Here is a 27,376-nt window from a genome sequence, read left to right as displayed (position 1 = left end):
TTCTTTCTTTCTTTCTTTCTTTCTTTCTTTCTTTCTTTCTTTCTTTCATTCCTTTCTCTTTCTTTCTTTCTCTCCTCCTATCTTCTCTTCCTGCACCGTCAGCCACCACCACTCCCATCTTGATATATATGGAAGAAATTATCTAAAGATTTTGAAAAAAATTTTTCAACAACTTTCTGGTGGAAACTACTAAACTGGGCAATTAGTATACCAGACAAAATAGCTTCACCAGCACTTATATACTAAACAGTGTGAAGACCATCACAGGCGCTTGGATGTTTTGGTTTTTTGTTATTTTGTTTTGTTTTTGTCTCAGGGACTGTTTACCATCTTCTCCTAGCCAACTCTTAATTATTCTTGAACTTCAACATCACTTCCTCAGGGATACTTGCGCTGATTTTCCAGTACGTTGTCTGCTATCAACATAAGCACTCTCAGTGGAAACTGCCCCTCTACCCTGTCACCTCTGACACTTATATACTTTCTTTATTACCTCTTAGGTTAGGTTTCTTCCAGATAACGTAAATTTTTGTTTTTCTTTTTAGAGAAAAATAGTGCAACAAAATTATTATAGTTCTGACTTTAAAAAAACACAGGGAGCATCTCATTCAACAGACCTCAGAACTTCAGAGAAAATAGGGGTTTTATAATCATAAAAAAGGATAGTTTCATTTGTTCTAATGTTAAATCCATATTTTTCAGATACCCTATGCTTAATTACCCTGAGGCCAGATTCAAGCTAGCATGAAGTAAGCACTACTTAGATGTAGCTGTAGCACATGGGTAATTTTCACAATGCTAGGGAACGAAGTGGAGTCCAAATCTCAAAAGAAAACCACAGCTAAGAAAGTAATTTTGCAGAGATTTTTTTTTTAAGTCCATCTATCAGAATCCATTTGCTCTAGGTTTTTAGTTGCTTCATCTCCAGACATTCATCTTTGTTTTCCAGCATTTTCTGCACTTACACTTTCAGAGAGAGTTTATAATCCATCAAGGTAGTATGTGTACTATACCAAATAACTGTTTTAAAATGTGTTTGGAAAAAAATATATATATTACAGAGAAATTCCACATTATTTTAACCCAGATCAAAGGTACGTGTTACTGCTGCTTTTAGATCTAGAAGTGAAATTCTGAGCTTCAATTCAAGCAACTGGAATGTCCTAGTCTATTTAGAATCTAAAGTCTAAACTGAAGTATCAATTCTTTGCACAAAACATGCTTTGACAGCTTTTGGAGTGATTAGTAATTTGGCCAATACAGACTTCTGGGCCCATGAGAAGCATCCCAGCAGAACCTCTTCTGGTCAGGATGCCTTTAGCACACTGAAGAATACTCTTAGTAAAATCCTGGGGTCGGTGGGCAGGAAGCACAGTATGGCACATTGCTAAAATCCTTTTACTCTTCCCAGGTCAAATTATTCAGTTGTAAATTATATAACACAAGCTAAGTTAAAATGGTTTTACTAAATATTACCATTACCTGGTTATAAGCCTGTTATAACCTGTTATAAGTTAAAAACCTGAAACTCCTTCTAAACATAGCAAGTTACTCTTTCCTCTTTGTTCTTATTTGATCTTATATCTAATTAGAAATAAAATTTTTAAGATAATAGATACTGATTGGACTCCATGAAAATGTCCGGAGTAAAATATACCAAAAAAATTCTAAAATGCCACACTCTGCATATTAAGTACAACATTTGATTTGATGCTAAATTTGATGAAACAAGTACATTATAACCAAAGCCCATACACAGCTTTGTAGTTTAACATTAAAATAAGCCCACAGACAAATGAATAAATGGTTGAAAATGTGGGCTAAATTTCCCAGTAGAAAAGCTGCAGTTTAGTCATTTTTTTCATTCTCTAAAAGAAAAAAAAATCATATTGTCTCTAGGCTTACTATCCAAAAAAGTAATTCAAAAGATTTATAAAAGTCAAATAAGAATACAAGCTTCCTTGTAAATACGTGAATTCCTACCCTCCCAAAACATTACTTATTTAATACATACATCTTCAACAAAGATTACCATTCTGTGGTGCTTATTATTTGTTTTCTCAGTTAATATCATTTCATTAAACTTCTTTTCCTCCAGAAATGAACTGATATAAAGGTGTACTGATTAAAAGTCTATGTCGTTAAGTGTCTGCCTTTGGCTGGGGTCCGGATCCCAGAGTCCTGGGATCGAGCCCCGAGTCGGGCTCCCTGCTCAGCGGGAAGCCTGCTTCTCCCTCTCCCACTCCCCCTGCTTGTGTTCCCCTCTCGCTGTGTATCTCTCTGTCAAATAAATAAAATCTTTAAAAAAAAAAGTCTATGTCTTTTCTAAGAAATAACAAGTGTTGGTGATGATGTGAAGAAAAAGGAACCCTCATGCACTGTCGATGGGAATAAAAATTGGTACAGCCACCATGAAAAACAGTATAGAGTTTCCTCAAAAATTTGAAAATAGAAATGTCATACAATTCAGTAATTTCACTACTGGGTATTTACCCAAAGAAATGAAGACACTAATTTTAAAAGATATATGCACCCTGTTTATTGCAGCATTATTTATAACAAACAAGATACAGAAGCAACCCAAAATGTCCATTGATAGAGGAATGGATAAAGAAGATGTGGTATATATACAATGGAATAATATTCAGCCATAAGAAAAGAATGAGATCTTGCCATTTGCAACAACATGGATGGCCCCAGAGGGTATTATGTTAAATGAAATAAATCAGAGAAAGGCAAATACCAAATGATATCACTTATATGAGGAATCTAAAAAACCAAACAAATGTATAAACAAATGTATAAACAAACAAAAGCAGAAACAGACCCATAAATACAGAGAGCAAACTGGTGGTTTCCAGATTGGGGGGGGGATGGGCAAAATGGGTGAAGGGGAGTGGGAGATACAGGCTTCCAGTTATGGAATGAATAAGGGACAGAGATGAAAGGCACAGCCTAGAGCACATAGTCAATGGTATTGTAATAGCACTGTATGGTGACAGATAGTAGATACACTTGTGGTGAGCATAGCAAAATGTGTAGTGTTGGTTAATCGCAGTTTTACACCTGAAACTAATTTAATAGTGTGTTTCAACTATATTTCAATTAAAAATAATTTTAAGGGGCTCCTGGGTGGCTCAACCGTTAAGCGTATGCCTTCGGCTCAGGTCATGATCCCAGGGTCCTGGGATCGAGCCCCACATCGGGCTCCCTGCTCAGCGGGAAGCCTGCTTCTCTCTCTCCCTCTCCCACTCCCCCTGCCTGTGTTCCCTCTCTCACTGTCTCTCTGTCAAATAAGTAAAATGTTTAAAAAAAAAAATTAAGTCTTTTTTTGTTTAAAAAAGGGTGAATATTAAACTTGTTGAAGTGAAGAATGCAGTGATTTGTTACTGTTAGTATTATATGTATTAAATTGTTATTGTTGCTTTGTTGATTAACTCATTTAAAAAGAGGCAGAATTGTTTGACAGTTGGTATAAATCTATATAAAACATCACTGCCTATATATATAGTCCATAATAATAATAAGAGCTAGTACAATTAAAAAGTTTTTTTCATGCATAACTCTGAAGTAGGATATTAATATCTTCTTTTCCTGAGTAAAAACAGAGAAGTTGATATTCAGAGACTATTCTAAAGTCATGCTGCCACAATTGGGCAAAACAGAAACTCAAATCCAAGTCATCTGGGTGAAAATTCAGTGCTTTTCTAAAAGAAATGTCTGTTTGATATCCTACATCTGTGAATCTACCAAAAATTTACCTTCTCTCTAGCTAATCCATAAATAAAATAAATTTTAGACAATCATTTGAGCAGTCCTCGATCTCATTTGTGCTCTGTATTCACATTTTTTTGCTCTGGAAGAACTGTTTCCCTATGTCTCAGCCAGGTCTTCCATTTATTTTCATTAATGTGGCATTGCTCCAAATGGATTTAATGGTTGTATGAAGCATTTCTTCTACCCTCCTGCACTTCGATATTTAGCAAATACCCTGTCATCAGGCATTCTCACCATATGTTCACAACCAGGCACATGCCATACTTCAAAGTCTTGCTATTATATCTATCACATGACATTTATGTTAAATGAATTATAGAGCGTTGAATATGGCAATGATAATAGGTAAAGACTATTGATGAATAATTTTAATAGTGTAGGTATTTAGTATCTGCCAAGATTCATGTTTCATCAATTATATTCTGCGAAAAACTTCTCTGAATTACCTAAGCTCCAGTCCCACCATCCAGGCATATATGGGTTCATCACATTACATGAAGGACCAGTGCAGCTAAGTGTAGAGATTTATAATTTCTTAATATATTTTATGAAATATTATTTTAATTCAGTTTAAGGTATTTTTATTGCTACTTTAGAGTAATTTCTTTCTGGCTGAAAATATAAATGTTTTGTACTATTTAATGGCCACCTACTGCACACATTACGCATAAAAGCATGATTTTATTTTACTATGAGACATAGATACTGAATTACATCAAATACGTTTTCAGCATTGGTAGATCATACAGTTTCTCATTGAGCTAATAATATTATAAAATTATAATAGCTTTTATGGGGCACCTGGGTGGCTCAGTCATTAAGCATCTGCCTTTGGCTCAGGTCATGATCCCAGGGTCCTGGGATCGAGCCCCACATCGGGCTCCCTGCTCCGCGGGAAGCCTGCTTCTCCCCCTCCCACTCCCCCTGCTTGTGTTCCCTCTCTCACTGTGTCTCTCTCTCTGTCAAATAAATAAATAAAATCTTTAAAAAAAAAATTATAATAGCTTTTCTAATGATGAACCTTCTTTATGCTCATGAGATGAAGCCAACTTAACCATGATATACAAAGCTATTACACTATTGTATTATTTCATTTGCTGAAATTTTATTGTGTATGTTTGCCTAAATAATCATAATTAAAATTGGTATTTCTTGTTTATTATTGTAACCACTCTTGTTAAGTTTTGATATCAGAGTTACATGTACATGGCAAATTCAAACTATTTTTTATTTTCAACACTCTGGGAGAATTAAATGGCACAGAAATTACCTTTTCTTGGACATCTGAAAAGAACTTCTGGTGATATCACTTGGGCTATGGGTTTTTAATTTTTGTTTTTGTTCTTTTGCTTCAAAAAATACTTTTGAAGAGTACTTTTCACAATTTCTCTTTATACTATAATAATTTCTTAATTTTTATCATCTTGAATAAATTCAGTAGCATATTTTTCTTAGAAAATTAACCAATAAGATCTAGATTATCAAATTAGCCTCCAGTTATATAAGGTATTCTATCATAATTTTTAATTTTTTTAGGTTTTTTTTGTATCCTTTATTGTATTATCTTTCACATTCCTAATAGTATTTTCTTTCATGTTTATTATATAAGACTAGTTGCTTATTCATTTTAATGATAAAGCTAAAGGAGCAACATACATTTATTAGTCCTAATTATCATACCATATAAATTAAAATTCCTCCAAAATGATTGTGTGAATTTACTCTTCCCTATCAAACTCCCTAGCATGGAGTGCTGGGAAACAGATCAAATACTTTCATTATTTGAGTTCCATTTGTTCTTTAATGCACACACACATCAACCTTGCTTCCAAAAGAAGACATCATTACCTTTTTCCCTCCTGTTTGAAAAGTTTAGGCAGTCTGTGTTTTTTCTGCAGGAATATTTTAGGATATTGCTTTATAAACATAGTGTGAGCTGATAGCACACTGGAAGAACCCCTGTTTTAAAAATAAAAAGAGAAAAATTAAAATTTAAGTATCATCAGATAATAGTTTCCAAGGGAAAGATTTTTAACTCAAGACATACAACTATTTAGCCTAAAAAGCAAATGACAAAAATATGAAACCTAAACATCCTGTGCTTTAAAAATATCCACTATAGGGGTGCCTGGGTGGCTCAGTTGTTAAGCGTCTGCCTTTGGCTCAGGTCATGATCCCAAGGTGCTGGGATTGAGCTCCCTGCTCAGTGGGGAGCCTGCTTCTCCCTCTCCAGCTCTCCCTGCTTGTGTTCCCTCTCTCACCATCTCTCACTGTCAAATAAATAAATAAAATCTTTAAAAAATAAATAAATAAAATCTTTAAAAAATAAATAAATAAAAATATCCACTATAAAAATTGTCCATAGTGTGCCTCAGTGAGAAATATTTTATGAACAACAGATTCATGGGAATGTCAATGTCAAAAACTTAATTTTTAAGTTGAGGCTTCTTAAAACTTTTATTTCTGTAATTGATGAAAGCCCTTACATAAAATATGTCACATAATTAAATTCTTCCAAAATGATTCAAATAGAGTTCACATATACATTACCAAAAAGTATATTTTATCTGATCTTTGCAAAGATTTATGAAAATCTCATGCACTGTATTTTTAGGACTGGAATAAAGATGTGTTAGAGCAAAAGATCAGCATTTCCCAATTCAGAAGATCACTGGAATCGTTAGGACGCTTTTTTTTATAAGTACAGATTCCTGGTCCTTTTCCTTAGGAAACAAGATCTCCAAGGGTGGAAGTCTGTGTGGGCTTCTCTATTTTAAATATCCTTCTCCAGGGCACCTGGGTGGCTCAGTTGGTTAAGCGACTGCCTTCAGTTCAGTCATGATCCCAGAGTCCCAGGATCGAGTCCTGCATCGGGCTCCCTGCTCAGCGGGGAGCCTGCTTCTCCCCCTGACCCTCTCCCCTCTTATGCTGTTTCTCTCTCTCTCTAATAAATAAATAAATAAAATCTTTAAAAATAAATAAATAAATAAATATCCTTCTCCAGAGGGCATCTGAGTGGCTCAGTCAGTGAAGCATCTGCCTTCAGCTCAGGTCAAGATCCCAGCGTCCTGGGATCAAGCCCTGAACCTGGCTCCCTGCTGGGCTGGAAGCCTGCTTCTCCCTCTCCCTCTGCCTGCCGCTCCCCCTGCTTATGCTCTCTCTCTCACTCTCTCTCTCTGTCAAATAAATAAATAAATAAATAAATAAATAAATAAATACCCTTCTCCAGGTGATTCCTATTTGGAGCCAGGTTTCAATCCATGGCAAATACTAAAAATGCCAATAGCAAGAGCCACTAGATACAGTAAATTAGAATTCAGTGTCAGATAATGACATATGTTTCTGGAAAATCTGCTTCATTCCATTTTTAATTGACAACCACCATGAAAAGTTGGTCATTTTTTTAAAATGCTAAGCATTCATTTTGACAGCTTATTTCAATAATTATCAAAAATGATCATACTTAAAAATGAACACTGACAAACATCTTAGTCAATATTTGCCACATGGCAATGAATATAAAAATCCCCAAGAAGGCTTTTCTTGTTTCACTGTCAATGTAAATAATAACAACACATTATAAAATATTTATAACAGCTTTTTTTCTCCTGGCCAAAGTTTCTTAAAACACCATATTAATTCTTTACACAAAACAAATACTACATACTTTATAAATGCTATGTAAGTTAACTTGATTCACATAATGCGATATGAATTTGATTTAATATGACATTAGGCATTATCATGCCTAATCTCACACTGTAGAGATACACAGAGCAAGAATCCACTCTTTTTTTTTTTAAAGATTTTATCTAGTTATTTGAGAGAGAGAGAGAGCAGAAGCAGGGAGGAGGGAGAAGTAGGCTCCCGTTGAGCAGGGAGCTCGATGTGGGGCTCGATCCCAGGGCCCTGGGATCATGACCAGGACGGAAGGCAGATGCTTAACCAACTGAGCCACCCAGGAACCCCAAGAATCCACTCTTTTTTAAATCTAGTCACTGATATCATTATAAGCTTTTCCAAGATCTTTTTTTCCCCCCATTTGGAACTAGCATTCTACAATCATCTATTTTACACATCTACTTAAAATATATCAAATACTTGTTATATGCCAAACTTTGAACTAAGATCTTTACACTATTTCTGTCTCATTATATATTTATATAACCTGACAAGGTAGCTATTCTTTATTGCCCATTCTACACATAAAGAAACTGCAAACTTGATTCATATAACTAGGAAGTGGAGGACACAGGATACAAAGGAAAACTAAATTGTCTTGAAAATCCATTGTCAGGGTGCCTGGGTGGCTCGGTTAAGCAGTGGACTCGATTTTGGCTCAGGTCATGATCTCAGGGTCCTGTGATGGAGCCCCGGGTTGGACTCCATGCTCAGCAGGGAGTCTGCTTGAGGATTCTCTCTCTCCCTCTTCCTTTGCCCCTCTCCTCACTTGCCCTCTCTCACATTCTCTCTCTAAAATAAGTAAATAGATAGGTACATAAGTAGGTAAGTAGACAAATAAATCTTTAAAAAAAAAAAAACATTGTCTTAACCTTTTGGATATACTGCCCCCCTAAATAATAAAACGTATTAGTTCTTACTAAGTGCCAGCCATTATTTTAGGCAGTTTACATGCTTCAGATAATTTATCCTTATACAACTATATTAGCTGATATTCCTATCATCCCTATTTTGTAGATAAAGAAATTGAGACCCAAGAAGTACTAAAGTGTGACCTCTTTCCTTTGTCTACATGGAGCGTATGCTATAAGCCTTGGAAACTTACCTCAATCTGTGATCTGGATAGATAATCTTTGGAGTAGCTAAGACATTTAGACCAAAATGCTAATACCTTCACTCTTGTCATTTTCTATATGTATGATTGAATTGCCTGCTTCATCTAATCCTTGAGAATTTTCAAGATATGGTGACTGGTGTACATGGACCAATGTTTATGATCTATCTCCAAAGTAATATCTTAAAGAAGTAAAAGATGTGGAAGGTTAAAATGGAAGAGTCAAATGTTAGAACTATGAATGATATAATTTTCAGAATGAGGCCCTAAGTGCCCTCTGATGCTATGATGTATGTTCTACATCACAAAATGTAATTTGACAATATATTCTTATTTCTGAGTCTCTCTTGAAATAAAAACATACAGTTCTCTGTGTTCAGTAAGTATGCATTATTGTCTAAAACTATGTGAAGTCTGCAAAAAACTGTCTCTAAATATGGATAAGAGAAGTAGATTAAGAGAAATGATATAAATATAATTATAAAGTCAGGGACACAGGAAGATTAAGAATTATGGCAAGGTCAGAGAGTAGACCATGGATCCAAATAACTATTTGACATTTGAATGCTGTCCCCAAGATAACTTTCATAATTTCCCAGGCTATAAGTAAACACTGTCTATGGACAAAATTCAGTACTTTATTGATGCTCACCTGCAAGGCAACTCTCCTACAAAGAAAGAACTTCAATTTCCTCAAGCAGATGAAGGGGAGATACATCCAAAACCTATAGATTTACACACAAGAGCTCTAGAACGCTTTCAGGATACTCTGTATCCAAGGATCACAAAAGTAAATGCTTACAAATAGCCAAGCAGGTATTAAAAGGGGACTGTGCTGAACTGGAAAGAATGCCCATAAAGCCACAACCCCTCTCTCTCTCTGTTGTCCATGTTTTCTTGTTTTTGTAATGTATTAAGAGAAGTCCAAAGGGGTCAGACTCTGCAGGCTTTTGTTTTGTTTTTGTTTTGTTTTGTTTTGTTTGCTTTTACAGAAGCCAGAAGTCTGAAGTTTCACGTGAAATTTTGATTTTTAAATATTAGTAACTGCTGTAGATTGAATTGTGTTCCCCCAGAATTCATATGTTGAAGCCCCAGCCCCTAATGCAATTGTATTTGGAGGTAAAGCTTTTAGGATATAAAGTTAAGTGAAATCATGAGGGTAGGGACCTACCTAATCTGATAGGATTGGTATTCTTCTAAGAGGAGAAAGAGAAAGATCTCTCTCTCTCCACATGCACACACCAAGGCTAAGAGAGGACACAACAAGAAGGCAGCTGTCTGCAAACTGGGAAGAGAGCTCCCACCAGAAACTGAATCAACTGGCACCTTGATCTTGGACTTCTTGCTTCCAGAACTGTGAGAAATAAATTTCTGTCGTTTAAAACAACCTATGGTTTTATGTTATGGCAGCCTAAGCAGACTAAGACAGTAACTTATTTTTTAAAAAGTGTTGAATTACTGTGTGAATCAATCAAAATAATCTTTGGGCTCTATACTAATTACACTATCCCAGGCCAAGGGAAAGAGTCCCAGTTAATGGCCTTGGCAGTGTTCCTTAACTGCATGGCATGTAGTTACTTTTTGCATCCTCTACTAGATTGTGCCTATGATAAGAAATAAAAGAACCCTAGTCTTGGGGTCAAAATGACCTGAATTTATATATTAATTTTTCTACTTTATATAAACTTAAGCAGGTCATTTAAACTTCATATGCCTCAGTTCTTTATATACCAAATGATAAATATATCTCTAAATAATAACAACAATTCAGTTTTTAATATACAATGATTTTATATCTATCTCAAGAACTTCCCTATGCTACAACAAACCATGTCTTTTTCTTCCTGGGCACAGAGCTAAAAACTACATTTCCCAACCTCTCTTGCCCTTAGATGTAGTCTCATGGCTGAGTTCTAGCCAATGGAACATAGAAGAGAGGGTGGGAGTAAAGTGTACCATTCCAGACCAGGCCCATCAAAATCTGCCCCCAACCTCACCAAAAAACCCTCCTACAAAAGATTCTCCATGTCTTTTTCCTTTCCACCTTGAAGCAAATAAGCAGGGTAGACTTGAAAACCACACACAAAGATGGGAGAACAAAAATTTGAAAGAGACCTGAGTTCCTAAATCAGAACAGCCTAAATAACCCTATAAGCTTGATCTGAGAAACAAAGAAACTTCTATTATGTTAAACCACCGAGATTTAGGTTTTGTCTATAACAGCTAGAATACCCTAACAACTTATATCTTCTGCATCCTATTCTGTTCCTGCTTACAAGTCTGGGAACATAATACACTTTTAATAAAATACTTATTGATTAATTATATTTATGTGACTTCCCTAAGGCAATTTACATTTTTCATTTTAAATTAATTAAAACAAGTCATAAAAGTTGAATCTATTCAACCTCTGACAGACTTTTTTCCTCCTGAATTTGTCTATTAAATATTGTAGCATCTACAATTTGATGAAAATTGAAAAAAATGTAAATGTTATTCTTGCACATTAGAAGAAGGTACAGGTATTATTTTGATACAAATTAAGTTCACTTTATATATAGAGAGAGGGAGATAATATGTTATTATACATTATATAAAATGGATTTACATTTTATTTTATTTATTATACATTACATTGTATATAATGGATTTTATTATTTTATTACAATATTAAGTTGAAGAAAAAATGTTCTGTAATAAGGCCAATGTATTTAACATACCCTAGCTACTAAATGAAAAGATCAATCAATGAGCAATCTTCAGATAAGGCCACTATAAAGTGTCACTCTATTCAGTTTCCTCTATATTTATTTTTAAAATTTTTGGAAATGTTAGTCTCTAGTTATGAATTCATTTGATCATCTTTCTTATCTATGGATACAGCTCATTACCAGTGACTTCATGGCTTCAAAATTATTTGATTATTTTTTCAAAAGAGTTCCACTCCTATGCCACTATAATTGATTAGTAGATATATTGATCATAAAGATTAATCCCTAACTTTTTATTTTCATAAAGTTCCTGGAAAAAAATTAAAAGATCTGTTTTGACGAAGCCAACTGCAAAGATATGACTTGAAGACCGAATCTAAAAGTTTTACAGGGATATTGATCTGTCATAAAATTTTACTTCCCCTATTTTCAGAACAAATATCTGATCAGCATATAAACTGAAGTTGTGCTTTATATTTTATAAACTATTTCAACTTTTCATTTATTTATCTCTAGAAAAGGACTACTTACCTTTAGGATTGTTGTAGTAGTTAGAAGTAATAAATGAGAAGCTCTGACCCATCGTTTATAATATATTAGGCATGTAAAAATATAACTATTACTATAATCCAGGTACAGAATATAAAGCATATAGTAACAAATTTTTCATTTTATTAAAAATGTAGAGATATAGGGGCACCTCAGTGGCTCAGTCAGTTAAGCATCCGACTCTTGGTTACAGCCAAGGTTGTGATCTTCGGGTCCTGAGATCAAACCCTGTGTCAGGCTCCATGCTCAGTGTAGAGTCTGCTTGAGATTCTCTCTCCCTCTCCCTTTGCCCCTCCTGCTTATGCTCCCTCCCTCTCTCTCTTTCTAAAATAAATAAATATATTTTTTTAAATGTAGAGATATAAACTCTACATTCAATGAAAAAAGGACAAGAATTCGAGTCAACATTAAATCCTTCTTTAACAATACATATGAAGTCCTCATGTTAAACATTAAGACTAGAAGAGTCTAGCCATGAGAGAGACTTCTTTATCAAAAGGACGTAGACAGTGAGTCTACGGGAAACTTTTCATTGTTGTAACAGAACTATTAAAAAGAAAATGTCTGGCACTCATTCTCCTGTAGTGTAGAACATCACACCTTAGAAAGAAAGATCTTGGGACACCTGGGTGACTCAGTCAGCTAAACGTCTGCCTTCAGCTCAGGTCATGATCCCGGGGTCCTGGGATCGAGTCCCACATGGGGCTCCTTGCTCAATGGGAACCCTGCTTCTCCCTCTGCCTACCTCTCTCTCTCTCTCAGACAAATAAATAAATAAAATCTTAAAAAACAAAAGAAACGAAGAAAGATCTTCACAGTTTCTACATCATGGCAGTCTTGATTCTCTGAAGAACTCTGTTGTTGCACATATCATGCATAAGAACTCTCTGTTGCATTGTTGATCTCACAAGTAGTAAGTAATTGAGGTCTCCAAGGACCACCACATTGCAAAAAAAAAAAGGAAATGAAAGTGAGTGGGTACCTGAGATGTGAGCAAGATGTAAACAAGAGGGGTAGGGTTTTGAGGAGGGCACTGATAAAAGCACTGCTAGGAAGAAAATGCAACTTGACCCAGGAAAAAAGGGGGGAACCCCGTCTGAGGACCTTGCTTTGGAGAAAGATTCTTGAAGGAGAATGAAGTAGCACCAGCTTCTTGATATACCTGGGTTCTAGGAAGAGACAGTTATAAATTCTCCCTGGGGGAAATTATCCACAATTTAGGTCACATGTTATTACATGTTAAGAATAAGCAAATCTTTCACAGAAAGATTACCTGGAAAGACAAGTTACCATGAGTGGAACATTAGATTTACACTCCTAAAGACTATAAATCTTGGCATGTTAGATACAGAATATAGAATGGTATAAAATATTTGTAGAAATAAAAGACAGCATAACAATGATAATCAATAACAAAAGACCATCAGGAATGACCAGACAAATTTGAAAAAAGAACTTGGTGGAACTTTTCAAAATGAAAATTATAATTATTAAAATTAAAAACATAATGAAAAGATTAGGATCAAATTAGAGAGGGGCGCCTGGGTGGCTCAGTCGTTAACCGTCTGCCTTCGGCTCAGGTCATGATCCCAGAGTCCTGGGATCGAGCCCCGCATCGGGCTCCCTGCTCAGCGGGAAGCCTGTTTCTCCCTCTCCCTCTCCCCCTGCTTGTGATCCTGCTCTCGCTGTGTCTCTCTCTGTCAAATAAATAAATAAAACCTTAAAAAAAATTAAAAAAAAAAAAGGATCAAATTAGAGAGAGTTGAATAAGAAATTAAATTTGAAGATATATCTACAGAAATTCCCAAATGCTTCAGAGGAATAATATTGGCAAAAAGAGGAGAAATGATCAAATCAAAGGAGCAAAGGCAGTTCAATACAGAAAGGATAATTTTTTCCAAAAATGGTATTATAACAACTGGACATCTATCTGGGAAAAAAATGCACGGGGACACAGACTTTACACCCTTCATAAAATTATCTCAAAATGGATCACAGACCTAAATGTAAAATGCATAAGTATAAAACTTGCAGAAAAAATACGGGAATATTATCTAGGTGACCTTGGTGTGGTGATGACTTCTTAGATTAAACACAAAAAATATCATTCATGAAAGGAAAAATTAGTAAGTTAAACTTTATTAGCATTTAAAACTTCTGCTTGCAAGACACTATTGTGAGAATGAAAAAACAATACACATACTGGGAGAAAATATTTGCAAAACACCTATTTGATAAAGGATTGGTATCCAAAATATAAATATAACTTTTAAAACTCAACAATAGGAAAACAAACAGCCCAATTAAAAAATCAGTAAAAGATATGAACAGACAGCTCACAAAGAAGAAATACAGATGGAAAATTAGCATATAAAAAGATGCTCCACATCATATGTCATCAGGGACATGTAAATTAAAACAACAAGATATCAGGGGCACGTAGGTGACCCAGTTAAGTGTCCGACCCCTGATTTCTGCTCGGGTCAAGATCTCAGGGTCCTGAGATCAAGCCCCACATAGAGCTCTGCGTTGAGCATAGAGCCTCCGTAAGATTCTTTCTCTCCCTCTTCCTCTGTGCCTCCCCCCACTTGTGTGTGTCTCCCTCTCTAAAAAACAAAATAAAGCAAAACAAAACAAACAAACAAAAACAAGATATCACTACACACCTACTATGATGGCTAAAATTCAGAACACTGACAACACAAATTGCTGCCAAGGATTGGAGCAATAGAAACTCTCATTCATTGCTGGTGGAAATGCAGTGGTACAGACACTTGGTAGGACAGTTTGGTGGTTTCTTACAAAACTAAACATACTTTTACCACACAATACAACAATTGCACTCTTTGGTATTTACCCAAGCAAGTTGAAAACTTAACATTCACATAAAAACCTGTACATGAATATTTATGGCAGCTTTATTCATAATTGCTAAAACTTGGAAGACACTAAAATATTCTTCAATTGAATAGATAAACAGTAGTACATCCATACAATGAAAATTTTTCAGTGACAAAAGGAAATGAGCTATCATGTCATGAAAAAACATGAAGGAACCTTAAATACATCATTGCTAAGAGAAAGAAATCAGTTTAAAAAGGCTATAAACTGTATTTTTCCAAGTATATAACATTCTGGAAAGGGTAAAACTATAGAAATAGTAAAAAGATCAGTGGTTACCAGGGATTAGGGAAGGAGGGAAGAATAGGTGAAATACAAGGAATGTTTAGAGCAGTAAATATTCTATATGATACTATAATGGGGAATACATGTCCTTATACATTTGTCAAAAACCCTAGCATGTACAACACAGTGAACCCTATTACAAACATTGAATTCAGTCAATAGTAATGTACCAATATTGACTAATTAATTGTAAAAATATATCACAATTATGCAAGATGTTAATAATATGGGAAACTAGGAGAGAGGTAAAGGGTATTTGGAAACTACTTTCTGCTCAAATTTTCTGTAAACATAAAACTGCTCAAAAAATAAAGTCTATTAAAAATATATGAATGAATTAAAAAGATTTACTTGTAGTAGTACACAATGAGGAATTAAGATATGAAGAGACTTGAGAATGGAACTCTAATTGTAAATGTGGTAGTCTTGGAGACAGGTAATAAAAGCTAGAGTTGAATACTGGATAAAAGATAAGTAGCAAGTATTAGAAATACAAAGGAATGGTAGAATCTAAGTATAAAATGAAGAAACAAGTGAATAAAACATGCCTGCAAGATTTTCATGCTTCAATTACTAGGTAAATGGCAGGCATTCAGCAAATATGTATTGAATGCCAATTATGTTCCTTAAACTGAAATAGGCAATGAAAATGCAGTGGTGAACCAAACTCACATGATTATTCCCTCTGGGAATTTAGAGTCTAATTGTGATAATACTGATAAGGAATGGAGATGAGAAGCAAGTTTTCATAACCTCTGAAACAAATAATACATTATATGTTAAAAAAAAAAAAAGAAGACAGTAGGAAGGGAAAAATGAAGGGGTGGGGAATCGGGGGAGACAAACCATGGGAGACTATGGACTCTGAGAAACAAACTGAGGGTTCTAGAGGGGAGGGGGTTGGGGGGATGTGTTAGCCTGGTGATGGGTATTAAAGAGGGCACATATTGAATGGAGCACTGGGTGTTATATGCAAACAATGAACCACGGAACACTACATCAAAAACTAATGATGTAATGTATGGTGATTAACATAATAACATTAAATTTAAAAAAAGAATAGGAGTTCGTTTCTTAAATCAAGATATAGGGAAATTTGAGGGTTAATCTCATCTTAGAGATATTCTGTAGCTTCTCTAACTTGAGAAAGTTTATCTAAGAAAACATCTTCTAAACCAGAATTCCTTAAGAGGGCAGGAAATGGGAAAAGGGGATTATGGGTTCCTGGAACCAATTCCACTGCATATGGAGAGGGGTCCCCCCACAAAATACCAGGCAATTCTGGGGACACCAGTAAGGTGTCTGAGAATTCAACTCAGTTCTTACACTGCCTGGAGATAGTCTTAAATCTCACAGGCTCAGTCCCACAAGACTGCTCCCGTCTCACTTCAGATGCCAATCACATGTAGCAGATCCCCAGATTACCCACAACTGTGTTCCATTTGGCTACAATGCGAGGTTTCCATGACTTCCTCCAAGTTCAGGTTTGGTTAATTTGCTACAGAGGCTCACAGCAGGGTTAGGGGCACCACCCACCCTCCCATCCAGTCCCCCGTGCAGTTGAAAATCCATGTAGAACTTTTGATGCCCCCAAAACTTAACTAACAGCCTACTGTTTGCCAGAAGCCTTATTGATAACAAAACAGTCAATTAATATATATTTTTTATGTTAGACGTGTTATATGCTGTATTTTTACAATAAAGTAAGCTAAAGAAAAGAAAATGTTATTAGGAAAATGCATTTACAGTACTGTATTATATACATAAGTGGAGGGAGCTAAGATGGCAGCATAGTAGGAGGACCCTAGGCTTGCTTCTTCCCTGGAACACAGTTAGATAACTATCAAATCATTCTGAATACCCAAGAAATCGACCTGAGGACTGACAGAACAAACTGCACAACTAGAGGGAGAGAGGAGGCCACATCGAGGAAGGTAGGAAGTGCAGAGATGTGGTTTGGGGGAGAAGTGGATTGTGATGCTGTGGAGAGGAGGGAGCCCTAGTCAAGGAGCAAGGTGAGAGAGAGTGGAGGACACAGGGATATGCACAAGGAGAACACTTCCCCAAAGCCATTTTCTGGGAAACTGAGAGGGGTTGATTTTTGTGTTTTTCCAATCAATAGGCCTCAAAGACAGGAGTTTTAGAGGTCAGTGGGATTGGCTGGGACAGAGACCTGAGGGCGCTGTCCTATTTCTGGAGAGAAGGCACACAAGCAACCTGGGGGGGGTGGCGAACACGGGGGACATGGCACCATCAGAGGATCACCTAAGGTACACGGGGAGAGACTATTCACTCTTCTTGGAGTGCATCTGTGAGAGCTGGTGTTCTCAGAGTCAATCCAGGGACAAAAGAGCCAGTGGGTGCCATTTCCACCCCCCAACCCCACCCCTCAGCATAGGTGGAGAGACACCTGCTGAGAGTGGCTAAACCAGACACTGGCTGTTTAGCCTGCTTTGTTCCAAATCCCATGCCCCTGCACTCTGATGCGACTGCCCTTCTTGGTCAAACCTGCATCAGTTGCAGTGTGGCAAAACCCTCCCCCAGAAAACCAGCACCAGTCTCCATCACACAAGGTCCTTAAAGTTTGAAGTTTTAAAAGTCAGCAGGCTTGGCTGGGATAGAGCTCAAAGTGCACTGAGTTGCTCCAGGCAGGCAAGCAACCTAGAAACAGAGAGCATGAAAATAGCAATCTGAAAAACACTTGGGATGCCCAAGGGTAAATTATTCACTCCTCTGAGAGTGTTTCCCTGAGAGCAGGAAGCACAGAGTCCCAAGGAGTTGGCTGGCCCATTTCCCTCCCTCAACCGTCAGCATAAACCAACTTCATTAAACAGCACAGTGCCAACACTGGCTGCCTAACCAGCTTACACCAAATCCTGCCCCCCCAGGCTCTGCTAGTACTGTTTTCAGACAAGTGTTCCTAAGGACCAGTTCAGCAGGTTCCTTCCCCAGAAAACCAGCAAAAACCGCCACATGCACCATGTCTATTGATCACAGAGTTCTGCAAAGCTTCAGTTCTAATGAAAGTAGCATTAGGTCTCATTTAACAAGCAGACCAGAGCACAACTAGTTAAAACTCACCACACTCTGGCCAAAGTCCAAACACTACCCACTGCAGGCAAGGAGAACCTCTGCCAACAACTAACCTGAGTGATAGAACAGCCAAAACACAGCAGCAAAGTGCATGCAGCACACACCATAGACACTTCCTAAAGCACCAGGCCATAGACACTATATAACCTCCTCTTCATAAAGCCATTACTCTTGGGAGTAGAAAACATAACAGGCTTTTCTACCACACAGAAGACAAGAGACCTAGACAAAATGCCAAGACAGAGGAATTCATCCCAAAAGAAAGAACAAGAAAAGATAATGGCCAGAGATCTAATTGAAACAGATAGAAGAAATATGCCCAGGGGCACCTGGGTGGCTCAGATGGTTAAGCGTCTGCCTTCGGCTCAAGTCATGATCCCAGGGTCCTGGGATCGAGCCCCACATTGGGCTCCTGGCTTAGTGGGGAGCCTGCTTCTCCCTCTCCCTCGGCCTCTCTCCCTGCTCATGCTCTCTCTCTCTCTGTATCTCTGGGTCTCAAATGAATAAATAAAATCTTTAAAAAAAAAAAAGAAATACGCCTGATCCAGAATTTAAAGCAATAGGGATAAGAATAGTAGCTGGACTTGAGAAGAGCATGGAAGACATCAGGGAGAACCTTACTGCAAACATAAAACAGCTAAAAAACAATCAGGCCAAAATGAAGAATGCAATAACTGTGATTCAAAACCAAATAGATGTAATGACCATAAGGATAGAAGAAGCACAGGAATGAACAGTGATATAGAAGATAGAATTATGGAAAATAATGAAGCTGAACAAAAGAGAGAAAGAAGAATGATGGATCAAGAAAGTAGACAGGGAATTCAATGACTCCATCAGACATAATAACGTTCATATCAAAGGAGTCTAGAGAGAAAAGAAAGTAAAAAGTTTATTTGAGGAAATAGTAGTTGAAAACTTCCCTAATCTGGGGAAGGAAACAGACATTCAAATACAGGAGGCACAGAGAACTCCCATGAAAGTCAACAAAGCAGGCCAACACCAAGACATACTGTAGTTGGGACAGTATGCAAAATATAGTGGTAAAGAAAAAATCCAAAAAGCAAAACAACAAAAGAAGTCTCTAACTTACAAGGGAAGACCCATAAGGCTAGCTGCAGATCTCGCCACAGAAACTTGGCAACCCAGAAGAGAGTGGTATGATATATTCAACATGCTGAAGGGGAAAAATCTGCAGCCAGTAACACTCTATCCAGCAAGTCTATCATTCAGAATAGGAGAGAAAAAGAGTTTCCTAGATGGGAAAAAAACTAAAGGAGTTCATGACCACTAAACCAGCCATGCAAGAAATGTTAAAGGAGATTCTCTGAGTGGGAAGGAAAGACCAAAAGTGACAAAGACTAGAAAGGACCAGAGAACATCACCAGAAACAGCAACTCTCTACAGGTAACACAATGACATTAAATTCATATCTTTCAGTATTCACTCTGAATGTAAATGGACTAAATGCTCCAATCATAAAACATAGGGTATCAGAATAGATAAAAAACAAGATCCATCTATATGCTGCTTACAAGAGATTCATTTTAGACCTAAAGACACTTGCAGATTGGAAATGAGGGGATGGAGAACTATCTACCAGGCTAATGGACATCAAAAGAAAGCCAGAGTAGCCATATTTATATCAATCAAGCTAGATTTTAAAACAAAGACTATAACATGAGATGAATAAGGGCATTTTAACATAATAAAGGGATCTACTTGTTAAGAAGATCTAAAAATTACAAATATTTATGCCCCTAACTTGGGAGCACCCAAAAATATAAATCAATTAACAACAAACATAAAGAAATTCATGGATCATAATACAATAATAGTAGGGGACATTAACACCCCACTCACAGCAATGGACCAATTATCTAAGCAGAAAATCAACAAGGAAACAGTGGCTTTGAATGACACACTGAACCAGACGGACTTAGCAGATATATTCAGAACATTTCATCCTAAAGCTGCAAAATATACACTCTTTTCAAGTGAGTGCACGCAGGACATTCTCCAGAATACACCACATTTTAGATCAAAAATCAGGCCACAACAAAAAGAATGAGATCATACAATGCAACTTTTCTGACCTCAATGCTATGAAATTTGAAGTCAACCACAAGAAAAAACTTGGAAAGACCACATATACATGGAGGTTAAACAACATGCTACTAAAATTAAATAGATCAACCAGGAAATTAAAGAAGAAATTTAAAAATACATGGAAACAAATGAAGATGAAAACATGAAGGTCCAAAACCTTTGGGATGCAGCAAAAGTACCCAAATAAATAAAATCACAAATGAGAGAGGAGAAATAACAACCAAAACCATAGATATACAAATAATTATTTTAAAAAATCATGAAAAATTATATGCCAACACATTGGGCAATCCGAAAGAATTAGATAAATTCCTAGAAACATATTAACTACCAAAACTGAAAGAGAAAGAAATAGAAAATGTGAACAGACCCATAACCAGCAAGGAAATTGAATCAATAATCAAAAATCTCCCAACAAACAAAAGTCCAGGGCCATATGGCTTCCCAGGGGAATTCTACCAAACATTTAAAAAGAGTTAGTACCGGGCGCCTGGGTGGCTCAGTTGGTTAAGCGACTGCCTTCGGCTCAGGTCATGATCCTGGAGTCCCTGGATCGAGTCCCGCATCGGGCTCCCTGCTCGGCAGGGAGTCTGCTTCTCCCTCTCCCACTCCCCCTGCTTATGTTCCCTCTCTCGCTGTGTCTTTCTCTGTCAAATAAATAAATAAAATCTTTAAAAAAAAAAAAAAAGAGTTAGTACCAATTCTTCTCAAACTGTTCCAGAAAGTAGTAATGGAAGGAAAACTTCCAAACTCATTCTACAAGGCCAACATTACCTCAAATCTGAAACCAAAGACCCCACAATAAGGACCAATATCCCTGATAAACATGGATGCATAAATTCTCAACAAGATACTAGCAAATCAAATCCAACAGTACATTAAAAGAATTCTTCACCATGATCAAGTGGGATTTATTCCTGATCTGCAAGGGTGGTTCACTATTCCCAAATTAATCAACATGATACACCACATTAATAAAAGAAAGGATAGGAACCATACAATCTTCTCAATAGATGCAGAGAAAGCATTTGACAAAATACAGCATTCATTCTTGATAAAAACCCTCAAAAAAGTAGGGATAGACGGAACATACCTCAACATCATAAAGGCCATATACAAAAGACCCACAGCTAATATCATCCTCAATGTGAAGAACAGAGCTTTTCCTCTATGGTCAGGAACAAGATAAGGATCTTCACTCTCACTACTGTTATTTAACGTAGTACAGAAAGTCCTAGCCTCAGCAATCCAACAACAAAAAGAAATAAAAGGTATCCAAATCAGCAAAGAAGAAGTCAAACTTTCACTCTTCCCAGACAACAAGATACTCTATGTAAAAAGTCCAAAAGATTCCACCAAAAAATTGCTAGAACTGATACACGAATTCAGCAAAGTCATAGGATACAAAATCAACCTACAGAAATCTGTTGCATTTCTACACACCAATAATGGGGCATCAGAAAGAGAAATCAAGAAATCAATCCCATTTACCACTGCATCAAAAACCATGATACCTAGGAATAAACCTAACCAAAGAGGTAAAAAACCTGTACTCTGAAAATTACAGAATACTTACGAAAGAAATTGAAGATGACACAAAGAAGTGGAAATATATTCCATGCTCATGGACTGGAAGAACAAACATTGTTAAAATGTCTATACTACCTAAAGCAATCCACACATTTAATGCAATCCCTATCAAAATACCACCAGTATTTTTCACAGAGCTAGAACAAACAATTCTAAACTTTGTATGGAACCAGGAAAGACCCTGAATAGCCAAAACAATCTTGAAAAAGAAAAGCAAACTTGGAGGCATCACAGTTAAGGACATCATGGTTATATTACAAAGTTGTAGTGATCAAGATGGTATGGCACTGGTACAAAAACAGATACAAATCAATGGCACATAATAGAAAACCCAGAAATGGACCCACAACTCTAGAGTCACCTAATTTTCAAGGAAGCAGGAAAGAATAATCTAATGGGAAAAAGACAGTCTCTTCAACAAATGGTGTTGGGAAAACTGGACAGCAACATGCAAAAGAATGAAACTGGACCACTTTCTTATGCCATACACAAAAATAAATTCAAAATGGATGAAAGACCTACACGTGAGACAGGAAACCATCAAAATCCTAGAGGAGAATACAGGTAGTAACCTCTTTGACATGGGCCAGACCAACTTCTTACTAGGTGTCTCCTGAGACAAGGAAAGCAAAAGCAAAAATAGACTATTGGGACTTCAGGAAAATAAAAAGCTTTTTCACAGTGAAGGAAACAATTACCAAAACTAAGAGGCAACCTTCAGAATAGGAGAAGATATCTTCAAATAACATATCTGATAAAGGGTTAGTATACACAATCTATAAACAACAGGGATGCCTGGGTGGCTCAGTTGGTTAAGTGTCTGCCTTCAGCTCAGGTCACGATCCCAGGGTCCTGGGATTGAGTCCCACATCAGGCTCCTTGCTCAGTGGGGAGCCTGCTTCTCCCTCTGCCTGCCACTCCCCCTGCTTTGCACCTGCTCTCTCCCTCTCTCTCTCTCTGACAAACAAATAAATAAAATCTCTAAAAAAAAAAAAAAAATCTATAAAGAACTTACCAAGCTCAACATCCAAGAAACAAATAATCCAGTTAAGAACTGGAAAGAAGACATGAACAGACATTTTTCCAAAGAAGACATCCAGATGGCTAACACACACATGAAAAGATGCTCAACATCACTCACTATCAGGGAAATGCAAATCAAAACTACAATGAGATATCAGCTCATACCTGTTAGAATGGCTAAAATGAACACATGAAACAACTGGTGTTGGCAAGGGGATAGAGAAATTTGAACCTTCTTATACTGTTGGTAAGAATGCAGCCACTCTGGAAAACAGTATGGAGGTTCCTCAAAAAGCTAAAAATAGAACTACCCTATGATCCAGCAATTGCACTACTAGGTATTTACCCAAAGATACAAAAATACTGATTCGAAGAGATACACCCGATGTTTATGGCAGCATTATCAACAATAGCCAAATTATGGAAAGAGCCCAAATGTCTATCAACTGAAGACTGGATAAAGAAGATATGGTATGTATGTATATGTGTACACACACACATATATATTATATGTAAAGAATGAGTGTATATATAGAGAGAGAGAGAGAGAAAGAGTGAAATCATCAAAAATAATGAAATCTTGCCATTTGCAACAACATTGATGGAGCTAGAGAATATTATGCTAAGTGAAATAAGTCAGAGAAAGACAAATACCAAATGATTTCACTCATATGTGGAATTTTTTTTAAAGATTTATTTATTTATTATTTTAGAGATGGCAGGGAGAGGCAGAGGGAGAGGAAGAGAGAGAATCTCTAGCAGACTCCCCACTGAGCACAGAGCCAGAGACAGGGCTTGATCTCAAGACCCTGAGATCACGACCTGAGCTGAAATTAAGAGTCAGACGCTTAACCGACTGAGCCACCCAGGCGCCCCCATATGTGGAATTTAAGAAATAAAACAGATAACATAGGGAGGAAAAAAAGAGAGAGACAAACCAGGAAACAGACTCTTAACTACAGAAAACAAACTGATGGTTACTAGCAAATAGGTGGCAGGGGAATGGGTTGAATAGGTGATGGGTATTAAGGAGAGCATTTGTTGTGATAAGCCCTGGGTGTTGTACGTAAGTGATATAAATTCTATACCTGAAACTAATATTACACTGGAATTTAAATAAAAACTGGAATTTAAATAAAAACTTGAAAACAAAACAAAACAAAACACGCAAGTTGACCCATGCAGCTCAAACCCGTGTTCTTCAAGGGTCAACTGTACTCATGTTTACTAGTTTACTATAAAAGCATATGATAAAGGATACAGATGAGCATCCAGATGGAACAAATGCATTGGGCAAGGTATGTGGTAAGGGGTACAAGAGCTTCCATGCCCTCTCCAGGCTGGCCACTCAATCAGCACCTCCGTGTGTTAACCCAGAAGGTCCTCAAACCCCATGCTTCTGGGTTTTTATAGAAGCTTCACTACATAGTCATGACTGATTTAATCATTGGCAATTAGCAATTGATTCAACCTCCAGCCTCTCCCAAGAGGTCATCGGGTGGGACTGAAAGTTAAAACCCTCTGAATACTTAGTTGGTTCTCCCTCCTAGGCAACCAACCCCTAGGTGGGGTCCAACTGTCACCTCATTAACATAACAACAGACACATTTATCACTCTATCATTTAGGAAATTCCAACAGTTTTAGGAGCTCCCTGCCAGAAAGAAGGACAAAGACCAAATATATATTTCTTATAAAACACAGTATCACAGAGTGCTATTGGCATTTTGGATAGAACAATGTGCAGGATTTTACTACACACTGCACTGTTTACAATGCCTAGCCCCTACCCACTTATTATCACTGTCATCTCCTAGTCATTGTAACACCTACAAATGTGTTCACATTTCCAAATGTCCCCTGGGAAAGGTGCTGCCTCAGGTAGAGAGTCTTGTTCTAGACAACTGGATATACGTACATGCACATTAGGTAAAATAACATTAATAAGTACACCCTGAATTATAAGCCTCCAACTGTTCACAACCTATAAAGTAAATGCAAGATTCCATCTGTCTCTGCCCACCTTTTCTGCCACCACTGGATTGACAGTACCAACTAATGGTCTTCAGTAGAAACTGTTCAAAAAAAAAAAATTGACTTCATTCCAGATAAATGTTCGTAGAATCACAGTTTAATTAATTTCTTTTATTTGTACATAAGCCATATTTTCAAAGTTCTTCTTATCTTCTTTCTCTTCCATACTTTATTTCCTTAAAAATAAAAATCACCTATCTCTTCATATCTTAATTTTTATGTCAAAAAATGTTTGTTTATGCCTGATGCCTACAGAATTAGCAAAACACTAAGAAAAAGAAAGATAATAATATATTTTGAAATAAAAATAATTATAATGAAGAACCAACCATTATCAATAGACTCTAAGAGCCTTAAACTTGTCGAGGAGCCTCCTTAAAATAATTTCTATTGTCTCTATCAACCTCTAATACTCTAGTAAATTAATATACTTTACCCTAACCTGAAGCAATGAGAAAGAAACAATTACTGAATGTCATTTTTTATATTTTAATTAATTACTATATTTTAATGATATCATTTCCATATTTTCTAATATAAAAGTATAAAAATAAAAGATACAGTTGGGGAAAATTAGGCAAAATTAATCGTCTGTAAGTTGAAGAGTTTCCACTAGACGATTTCTTAGTTAACTCCCTGTTCTACAATCCTCTGACTCTATAATATTGTGTGTATGGGGAAATGATGCTAGATAATCAACTTAAAAATGGACTTTGGGCTAAAACCTATTTATGAGTTATAATCTCTGTAAGTATAAAAAATATATAGTCAGCACAACTACATCTGTATTTGAGGATAAGTGGCTATATATTAGTAATATTAATCACTAATAAGTACTGAACTCTATAATCCCAGTCACAAAGCTAATTGTTTGACAAGCACCACTCTTATACAAATGCATAAATGCACATGCATCATCACTGTTTGTCTTTTATATTTCCAAATTCAGACATGTTTAAAGGCTTTTGCATGAAATTACAAGAATAATTGGCCACATAAGAAAATATAGTTGCAAATACATAGCCTCAAGTTTGTTTATTTGAAACTTAGGAGAACATACATTTCCTTTCAAACCATATTACTCTGTTTAATACTAAGTAAACTGAACTTTAAACATAAGAGCTGACTGATCATAAAGTACTGTGACAAAAGGAAGAAAATCTCCAAAGCATGGAATGTTTTTTAAAGCAACAGAAGTTGCTTTAAAAAAAAAAAAAGTTTAAAAATAATTAGCTCTCTAGACAATAGTACCAAAATAAATAAAGGGTGTCTCAGTCAGTTAAGCATCTACCATCGGCTCAGATCATGATCCCAGGTCCTGGGATCCAACCCCACATCTGACTCCCTGCTGAGCAGGGAGTCTGCTTCTCTCTCTCCCTCTGCACCGCGCCCCCCATGCTCATTCTCTCTCTCAAATAAATAAATAATCTTACAAATAAATAAATAAATATCACACTATAAATATGCAGCGATCCTCCTAATCAACAGGTAGAAAACCTACATATATTTTTAAAGCATCAAGAAGATATTTAGTTCTACTGAAGATGAGAATGTAACTCAATTCAAAACATTGAACCCTATGCCAAATGTCAAGGGGTAGGAAGCAATAAGATAAACAAATCTTATGCCCTCATGGAACATATAGTCTACTAGAGATGAAAAGTCCTACATCCAAGAATTTAGAAATCAAAACTGACATCATTCCTCTTTGTTACACAAAATTTTTTCTTTTACTTGTGATAAAAAAATCCCAGAATAACATATTAATATACTGCCTTTATTGTCAGAGGAGAAGAAACATCAGACAGACACCAACTGACTGACTACTTGCATTTGGGCAGCAGCCACCACACAGTGGGGCTTGCTTTTTGTACAAAGTTTATATATATACAGACACACAGGCACAAGGGTATAAAATCCCTCATATGCCCAGGTAGGGGATAGGAGTAGTTTCAACAGCTGGGATTGAGGACAGGGTAGAGGCACATAGGAAGTGGTGGAGAGTAGCAGCCTCCCCTCCATCCTCCCACCCTGGACCAAAGGAAGGACAACTATAAGGAAGATTATATATTTAAAATATATATATATAAATACTATATATTACACATATATAATATATAACATAAATATTATATATATAATATATATAATCTAACCCTTGGTAGGGTTTATATACACATATATATATAATATATAATCAAACCCTTAGTAGTTTTCATGTTCAAAAATTGCAATCCTTGAGTCATTTAATTCTCAGCCTTCCTTTTTTTTTAATTATAGGAGAAAAATAATTCTTTGGTCATTTTTAAAATATAATAGATAAAGAATAAATATGAAGGAATACATTTTTCTTAAATCTCTTCCCGATTTGTGGAAATCAATTGAAAGCTTTGTAATTCTGGAAGAATCCAATGTATATATTTCTGATAAACTGCATAAAGAAATCTTGGTAGGAAAAAGGACTGTATTGCCAAGCCATCATTAATTTTTTGTAATTTATTATCTTATTC

At 36.4% G+C, this 27,376-nt stretch overlaps 1 protein-coding gene across 1 annotated transcript in view; it reads right to left on the bottom strand.

Moving 5' to 3' along the window:
* CNBD1 (cyclic nucleotide binding domain containing 1) overlaps window positions 1-27,376 on the bottom strand; it is a 328,386-nt gene that overhangs the window by 279,380 nt on the left and 21,630 nt on the right. The window contains exon 3 of the mRNA XM_021688390.1: window positions 5,626-5,736. Coding sequence (XP_021544065.1) covers window positions 5,626-5,736 — 111 coding nt within the window. The remainder of the gene's footprint in view (window positions 1-5,625; window positions 5,737-27,376) is intronic.

This window comes from Neomonachus schauinslandi, chromosome 4, assembly GCF_002201575.2.
Source record: "Neomonachus schauinslandi chromosome 4, ASM220157v2, whole genome shotgun sequence".
Classification (NCBI taxonomy): domain Eukaryota; kingdom Metazoa; phylum Chordata; class Mammalia; order Carnivora; family Phocidae; genus Neomonachus; species Neomonachus schauinslandi.
This window is presented reverse-complemented; position numbering and strand designations above follow the sequence as displayed.